This window comes from Bison bison, unplaced genomic scaffold (assembly GCF_000754665.1).
Source record: "Bison bison bison isolate TAMUID 2011002044 unplaced genomic scaffold, Bison_UMD1.0 scf7180017864282, whole genome shotgun sequence".
Lineage (NCBI taxonomy): Eukaryota > Metazoa > Chordata > Mammalia > Artiodactyla > Bovidae > Bison > Bison bison.
The window spans coordinates 873,054-882,496 of record NW_011494854.1 but is presented as its reverse complement, the minus strand read 5'-3'; the positions used below and the strand labels follow the sequence as shown (position 1 = coordinate 882,496).

At 37.1% G+C, this 9,443-nt stretch overlaps 1 protein-coding gene across 1 annotated transcript in view; it reads right to left on the bottom strand.

Moving 5' to 3' along the window:
• Nucleotides 1–1,729: 1,729 nt before the first annotated feature.
• The window catches only part of KLHL23 (kelch-like family member 23), a 19,881-nt gene continuing 12,167 nt past the window's right edge, over nt 1,730–9,443 (bottom strand). Inside the window, exon 4 of the mRNA XM_010849407.1 lies at nt 1,730–4,819. Coding sequence (XP_010847709.1) covers nt 4,509–4,819 — 311 coding nt within the window. The 3' untranslated portion in view covers nt 1,730–4,508. The remainder of the gene's footprint in view (nt 4,820–9,443) is intronic.

Below are 9,443 nucleotides of genomic sequence, written 5' to 3'. Positions count from 1 at the left end.
TTTGGCCACCTGATGCAAAGAACTGACTCATTGGAAAAGACCCTGATGCTGGGAAAGATTGAAGGTGGGAGGAGAAGGGGATGACAGAGGATGGTATGGTTGGATGACATCACCAACTTAATGGACATGAGTTTGAGTAAGCTCTGGGAGTTGGTGATGGACAGGGAAGCCTGGCATGCTACAGTCCATGGGGTCACAGAGAGTTGGACACAACTGAGCGACTGAACTGAATTTTGTGTTCTCTGGACCTGCAGTTAGGCTGAGTGGGAAACGTTATCCGAAAAAGTCTTATAAGCTCCTGGCTGAGCCTCCAAAAATAAATGTCTTTTGCTAGAAACTAGAGGATATAAAAGCAGAAATAAGCTCTAATAAGGACTGTATTTCAGAAACTTTTAAAAATTATGAAGAACAAAGTGCTCTAAAACTTCACTTTCAATCTACGTTTAGAGTTCCTGACTGGGATTAGTTACCATTCTTTTCTTCTGTCTGATGTAAAGTCTCAGGTGGTAGTTAGTCAGTTTCAACCTCACCTCCCCATTTACTTTCTATTTGGAATTTTGAAGAGGTCCAAAATTATTGAAAATTTATACCCAAAATGCTTGTTGGTATTATTATTCTGAGAATGATGTGTATGCGTGTGTGTGTGTGTGTGTGTGAGAGAGAGAGAGAGAGAGAAGTGGAATAAAATGAATTATAAAGTGATTTTTTAATTCTGTTCTGCCAGGTGACTTTGAGAACCAGGATACTTTCTGTGAAAAAACAGATATAGATATTGGGCTAGAAAAGACTAGGTAAATACCCTGTGGAGCTTTTACCACTTCCTGATGATGCTGGGACCTTAGAAATTTTTAACTGTAATTATTTCTCTCCTGTATTTAGTATTTTTATTATTATGCATTTTAATTTTAGGCCTAGAAACATGGGACAATCTAGTAGCAATAAGCATCCGTAGCATCCAGACTATGGTCTTGAAATACCAGTTTTCACTGCAAGAAATCAGGGCTGCTTGGAGAAATGGCTGATTATAGGTTTGAGGTGGGAAATGTTCAGGATGAGCCAGGAGAATCTTGTCACACCAGATAGCAAAGGAACTGTCAAAAACTACTGGGGCTGTGCCAAAAGGAACTGGGAAGCAATCTGCAGAGCCTTTCACTGGCTCATGATGATAAACAGAGCATCAATAAGAGTAACTGCAATGGACTGAAAGATGCTAAGTGTGTTTAAATCCATGAGTTCATAATGATTTAAAAAAAAAATAAATCTAATAAATCACCTTTGAAGGATGCTAACAACTATTCATTTTGCAAACTGATACACAAAGTTAGGAATCAAGCCATTTCTTCTACCTTTCCCATACAAACTATACCTTCAGGTAAACAACTAGTAAGTGAAGGAAGGTTTCTCTTTATAGAAATATTTCAACAAATACACCAAGAAGAGAGAGCACTGGAAATCACCATTTTGCAACCCCTAATGAATTAAGGATTGGGTGTTGAGCATCTATGGCTGCTAACATCTGAAAGAGACAATTCTGTCATTTGATGAAGGAACACACCACCACCTGTGAAGCAGTTTTGACCAAAAAAAAAAGAAAAGAAAAATGAAATCTGAATCTGATTAAGCTTCTGGATCTAACTACAAACTTACAGGAAACTTGGAGGACAGAGGAACATGCTAAACTACACAATAGGAACACAATCAGTACAATGTCAACCCTGGAAAAACAGAATAAATGACCTAGCTTCTTCAACAAATAAATTGCAAGGAGTTAAAGAAAGAAGAGCTGGATGGGGAACTTATAGATTAAGAGACCTTAAAAAGTTTTTCATGCATGTGAAAATAAAGGTTAATGTGCCCTTAAGGAAGTATCCTAGATCTTGATCCTATTTCACTTGCAGTTTAAAAATAAGATTTGTGAGAAACAGCAACTTTCAAAATTTTGATATTTAGAGTCTTAATTAAGTTATACTTAAAATCATCTCCACAACTTTAATTATTTTGTAAAATAGTGTTTGCCCCCCCCCCCAAAGCAATGGCTTACATTTAATTACAATAAAATATTTCTCAGTCATACAACAGTGATTTGGAACTTGGAACAATTCTAACTGAGATGTTTATCTTTCTTAATCCTTTCTTGGTACATATATCAAGAGCAAAAAAAAAAAAAAAGAAATTTTGAAGAAAACAGAAGCTGGAAATAAAACACCTCAGATCACAAACTATTTTTCAAGATCCTTCACGCACCTCCAGATACTTTTCTGTAAAACTGATACCATCATCCTTCAGAAAAAAAGTATGCAGAATATACAGATGAAATGTTAGACCCTGAGAAGACTAAGATGGGCTTCATGATCTCGAAATTAGCCAAGAGACATAATATGCACATATAAATGTTAAATTCCTTAAATGTGACAATGAGAGTTGTACTGTGGCTGAAACAGTTAGGAAAGAATTTCCAGTGGCTAGGCTGGGGTCAGGATTTTATAAGATCTGGACAAGCTGAAAAGGCGGTGAAGACGATTCTAACTGTTCTCATCTGTTCATAAAAGAGCTCTCTAAAGTACTACTGGATAAAAAAAAATATTGGTTCAGCATTAAATGCAGATATTCTTAAAGGCAATAAAATTGTCTATAATTCAGTTACAGGGTGAAATAGTCTATAATTCAGTTGTTTCATTAATTCAGAAGCTTAACTGTTCTTCAATTCAACTGGCCCCAATTCAAGCAGTTTTACTATATATACAGTGATTTATTTATTTTTATTGAAAATACAAAGTAATATTAAAGTATTTAAATAATTTAAAAATCATTCCGTATCCCCTACACTAACACAGTGAATTTCAGTTCTGCATATTACTTTCCACATGCATGAAGATTTTATAGTCATAATGATAGTGTGCATATCATTTTATATTGTGCTTACTTTACTTATCATATCACAGACATGTCCACGTTTCTACACAGTATTCTGAACAATTATTTTAATGGCAGTATAAGACTTCACTTTTTATTAACCCACTTTCTTCTTTGACATTTAGATTATTTCCAATTTCTTGTTATTGAAAATAATGCAGACATAAGCAACCTCATGCTTTTATCTTTCTGTTTGTTATGCTTTAGGTTACAGTATCAAGGAGTAAAATTTATGAGGAAAAGATATGGTCATTATTATGGCCCTTTCTATGTAGTACCATATTTATTCCCAAAGGGTTATATCTACTTAAAATGCCTTTTGAAACGAGTTCATTAAACAGGTTCCTTCTAAAATGTAAAAATAAGTCAGAAGAATTAGGTAGTTTTACACTTACATATTTAAGGTTAAAAATAATTATTGCCTCTTAAAAAATGATGAGTGTGGGTAGATGATCTAACAGATTTTACTAAGTTTAGATGAATTAAGCAAAGCTTCCAAACTTTTTTCAAGTTACAGCACACTTGGAAAGTGATATGGTAGGTACAATGGAGAAAATGGACAAAGATGTTTCTGGCCCAGAAGCTGCAGCCACCCAGACCACCTCAGGCAACCCCAAGAGATGCTGGATCCATGTCTAGGTGCCTCTGTCACCCACAGTACCAGTGTGCCTGGGGAGGGAAGCTCCAACCAACAGTGGGTCAAGTGACTCAGTCCAAGTCACAACATCTAGTTAGTGGAAAGTGAATTCAAATTTCTTTTCATCAATGCATTTTCTACTATATTACAATGTTCTACATGCTTTCCAGCTCAAAGTTCAATTTCATATGCAGACACATATCTATACTTATGAACAAAGAGCATTTTCTAACATGCTTAAAGATACCTAAACTAGCAATTTACATCAAAGCTGAAAATTAAAAATAGCTCTTAGGATCAGCAGATATTCAACTACTTTCTCTGCAGTTTTTCATATTTTCCATTCTTTTAGTTTGTAAACTCTATGAATAGTAATAATCTTCTGCACAGTATCTTGTATATCTCTGTTGTCAGTAAATAATCATAACAATAAATAATACACACTACGAAGGAAAAACACTAAACTTAAGTCCATTCTAAATAATTCTAAAGGTGAAAAAAAAAGCTTAAGTGTTGATTTTGTAGAGGTAGAGAATATTCCTCCTTATATTTCAAATTCCTTGCTAGCTAAGTGGAAACAATGTACACTATTACATTACAGGATCATAAGAGACATCTCATTCCACAGAATGATTTTGACCTACACCCAGTGTTGCTGCTACCAGGAGAAAAAATTTGCTACAAAGGCATTCCACCTTTTACCAAGTGTCCAGCATTCCAAATCACCTTTGATGAGCAAAGATTATAGGTGTTGACTCCATTGATTTATTCAACTATAAATAGACAAAAGATTTTTCTTGACCATTAATCACTAGGTTGAGGTGTAGAGTGGGGGTTAAGAATAATAATTTACCTGTTATGTGCCAGGCCACAGTAGCAAGTAAGAGACTCTAAACCCTACATTCTTTTCTTACTACACCATGAAACAGTGATTACTTGGTCATTTCTTTGGACTTGATCAGACGTTATACACACAAACACACCCATGGGACCTCATGGCACTTGGAAGATTACCCACAATTTCCCACTTATTAAGATCTGGATCGTATTTCTCAATGCTCTGAAGATACGTCCCCTTCGAGTAGGAATAGCCCCCAGTGACATAAATGCATCCATTCATGATGACGGCACCACACTCCATCCTCCTTTCCATCATGGGAGCGATCTCTCTCCATTCATTCTGTTCAGGGTCATAGCATTCTGCGATTGTAGTTTGTCCACCAACTAGATAGAGCTTATTTTCAAATGGAACTGAACACAATCCATATTCTATTAAAAAGAAAAAAGAAAGCACATTTTTATTAGAGTCAACAAACAGAAGAGAAACCTTAGGGTAGTGATGTAATAATGCTTTACAATTTGGCTTACAAAAATAGAGTAGTTGTGACATTTTGATTCCAGCACACACTACTGCAACATGGACCCTTAAAATCCACTTCCAGTCATCAAGTTCAGATGACTGCCACTGTCTTTCAGATTATCCTTAAACTGACTTCTCAGGGTGCTGGGAAGAACTCATCCTCAGACCACTACCCTTCTGGGAACTTCCCAGCACAGGCACCTTTTCTCTACGCCTGTGTGTAAAAGGTGTAGCAGCAGAGTCCCTCTGCCATGAACACGTCCTAGGTAACTGGTGTAGGATCCTTCGGGTCTTAGCAGCTAACCCTGAGCTGGTACGTGCTGCCACAGATGCTTGCCTCTCTCATACTGCTGGTTAAGTTAAAGACACAAGAAGTTAGAGAAACACAAGCCAGTTTACTGGGGGAACTACAGTCTGTGACCTTTAGAAGCTGTGGAAGGTGCTCAAAGGCAGAGGGCTGCTGTGTGAGGTCTGTGTCCTGGAGCTGGGAGTCCACTTCTTGGGGTTCAGCCTTCCAGGCTATTTTAATTTCTTCCATTTTATCTCCCCCCTCCACATCCAAACCTGCTGGCTGTTCAAGGCACTGGGATCTCTGGCAACTTCACTTCCTCTCCCTTCTTCCCAGGGCTGTGACTAGGATGAGGCAAGTGATGTGCCTAGAGCACAAACCATGATGAGGTGCTTCCTCTCCAAGTTTCTCCTTCCGTTTTGTGCCTCAGGTGTCTCGCTTGCCTGACGCTAGTCCCAGCCCTGTTTCTAACATCCCAGGTCGTAGTGCTCACATCACTCCCAGCCTGGGAGTTCATTCTATGGAATATCAACTACAGACCTGAGGAAGAGCAGGAGTTGTCAGTGGGATGACTATTACAGCAAATAAATGAAGAGTTAGCTTTCCATTGCTGAGCTGTTCCTTCCGTCTGGAAGTCTTTTCTTTTCCCAGGTCTTTGCATAGCTGCCTGCTTCTCGTCATTCAGTTCTCATCTGTCAACTCCTCACTGGGCCTTCTCCTGTCATCCAACCTGCAGGAACCAGTCAGCTGTCTCTACCACACCACCCTACTTTAATTCTCTCTGTAGCGCGTCTTACGATCTGATGTGCTTCCTGTTTATAGTCTCTCTCTTCCTTCCAGCAGTGCAGGACCTGTGTCCTGCCCAATACTCCATCCTATTTGGAGGATGGCAAATGTCTGGCACCTTGTAAGGACTCAGTAAACGCTTGTTGGATCAATGAATGAATTGTACCTTGTACCCTCTGTGCCCAAATAAGCACTCCCAATACTTGATGGAAAAAAAACTTAAAGGCTTTCTTTAGAAAGAATGCACAATCATTTTTTGATTTCCCTGTAAGTAGGGAAGACAGGTTCTTCTCAGTAAAGCTGTTGCTATTTAGGCTTCAAAGCATAAGGAAAATTCTGAGAAGATTGGTATTTCTGCTTTGAGTCCACATGCTGATGTTCTCCAGTTTCTGACATCCAAGAATTATCCCACCTCTGAAAACCCATTTATTCCTTTTCAGTTAAATAAATCTATAATTTTTATAGGATTTCATTGTTTTTTGAGTACTTGTGACATGTTATTTATATAAATTATGAGTCATTCTGTTAAATGGTTACTGTGAAAATTAATGATGATACAAAAATTTTATCAGTTGGTATAAATGATTCAACAGTGAGGTTTGTAGGCTATTTTTTAATTATTCAAATCTTACCAAAAAAATCATCATTTTGTGACTCATGTTAAAGAAGAATCTCAATCTTTCCATAGCAACAAAAATGTCCAAAATAAAGTGACTCCTGGCTCTCTATTCTGATTCATTGATGTATGTATCTGTTTTGTGCCAGTACTATACTCTTTTGATTAATGCAGTTTTGTAGTATAGACCAAAGTCACTGATTCCTCCAACTCTGTTCTTTTTCAAAAGTGTTTTGGCTATTCAGGGTTTTCTGTCTTTCCATGCAAATTTTAAAGTTATTTGTTCTAGTTCTATGAAAAATACCCTTGGTGTTTTGATAGGGATTGCACTGAATCTGTAGATTGCCTCAGGATGATGTGGTCATTTTAACAATATTAATTCTTCCAATCCATGAACACAGTATATCTTTCTATCTGTTTGCGTCATCTTCAATTGCTTTCATCAGTGCTTTAGTTTTCTGAGCACAGGTCTTTACCTCCTTAGGCAGGTTTATTCCCAGCCATTTTATTTTTTGATGCTATGGTAAATGAGATTGTTTGTTTATTTTCTCTTTCATTGTTCGTGTATAGAAATGCAATAGATTTCTGTATGTTAATTCTGTATCCTTATAATCAATTATTCTACAAGAAAGGAGCCAAGAATATACAATGGAGAAAAAAAAGTCTCTTCAATAAGTGTTGTGCTGGGAAAACTGGACAGCTACATGGAAAAGAATGAAATCAGAACACTGCCTCACACCATATACAAAAATAAACTCAAAATACAGTAAAGACTTAAATGTAAGGCTATTTACTATAAAACTCTTAAAACATAAGCAGAACACTCTTTAACATAAATTGCATCAAGATCTTTTTCAATCCACCACTTAGAGTTCAGTTTAGTCGCTCAGTCGTGTCCGACTCTTTGCAACCACTTAGAGTAATGAAAATAAAAACAAAAATAAACAAATGGGACCTAACTAAAAAGCTTTTGCACAGCAAAGGAAGCATAAACAAAATGAAAAGACAACCCTCAGAATGGGAGAAAGTATATGCAAATGAAGCAACTTACAAAAGATTAATCTCCAAAATACATAAAGAGCTTGTGTGACTCAATATCAAATAAACAAACAACCTAATCAAAAAATGGGCAGAAGATCTAAACAGACATTTCTCCAAAGAAGACATATGGCTAAAAAGCATATAAAAAGATGTTCATTATCACCAATTATTCAGCTCAGTTCAGTCGCTCAGTCGTGTCCAACTCTTTGTGACCCCATGAATCGCAGCACGCCAGGCCTCCCTGTCCATCACCGTCTCCCGGAGTTCACTCAAACCCATGTCCATCGAGGCAGTGATGCCATCCAGCCATCTCATCCTCTGTCGTCCCCTTCTCCTCCTGCCCCCAATCCCTCCCAGCATCAGGGTCTTTTCCAATGAGTCAACTCTTCGCATGAGGTGGCCAATTATTAGAGAAATGCAAATCAAAACCACAATGCAGTATTACCTCACACTGGTCAGAATAGCTATCATCAAAAAATCTACAAACAATAAATGCTGACAAAGATGTGGAAAAAATAGAACCTTCCTATATTGTTGGTGGGAATGCAAATTGGTATAGCTTCTATGGAAAACAGTATGGAGGTCCTTAAAAAACTAATCATAGAACTATCCTATCTTCCAGAAATCCCATTCCTAAGCATACATCTGGAGAAAACCATGATTTGAAAAGATACATGCACCCCAATGTTCATTGTAGCACTATTTACAATAGCCAAGACATAGAAGCAATGTAATGTCTATGGAGACATGAATGAATAAAGATGTGATATATTTATACAATAGAATATTAGCCATAAAAAGGAACAAAATAATGCAACATAGATCTAGAGATAATCATATTAAGTGAAGGAAAGTAGACAAAGACAAATACCATGTGATATCCCTTACATGTAGAATCTTAAAAAATGATAGAAATGAACTTATTTACAAAATAGAAATAGACTCACAGACAGAAAACACACTACGGTTACCAAAGTGGGTAGTGTGGTAGGGAGATAATTAGGAGTTTGGGGATTAACATAAACATACTACCATATATAAAACAGGTGAACAATATGGACTTATTGTATAGCACAGGGAACTCTACTCAATACTCTGTAAATGGTCTATATGGGGAAAGAATCTAAATGAGACTGGAGATATACATGTATATAACTGGTTCACTTTGCTGTATACCTGAAACTAACACAATATTGTAAATCAATTAAACTTCAATAAAAATGAACAAATAAACTTTTTTTTAAATGACAAAGCAAAAAAACACAATGGATGAACAGATAAAAAAGATATGGTGTGTATATATATGTGTGTGTATGTGTGTGTGTGTGTGTGTGTGTATATATATATATAAATAAAAAGGAATACTATTCCACAATAAAAAAGAATGAAACTTTGCCATTGGCAACAATGGATGGATTTGGAAAGTATTAGGGCTTCCCAGGTAGTACTAATGGTAAAGAACTCTCCCACCAATGCAGGTAAACATAAGAGACGCAGGTTCGATCCCTGAGTTGGGACGATCCCCTGGAGGCGGGCATGGCAACTCACACCAGTATTCTTGCCTGGAGAATCCCATGGACAGAGGAGCCTGGTGGGCCATGGTCCATAGGGTCTCAAAGAGTCAGATAGGACTGAAGCAATTTAGCACACATGGAGAATATTGTGCTAAGTGAAACAAGGCAGACAGAGAAAGACAAATATTGCATGAATCACTTATATGTGGAATCTAAAATATAAAACAAGCTAGTGAATACAACAAAAAAGAACCAGACTCACAGATCTAGAGAACAAACTGGTGGCT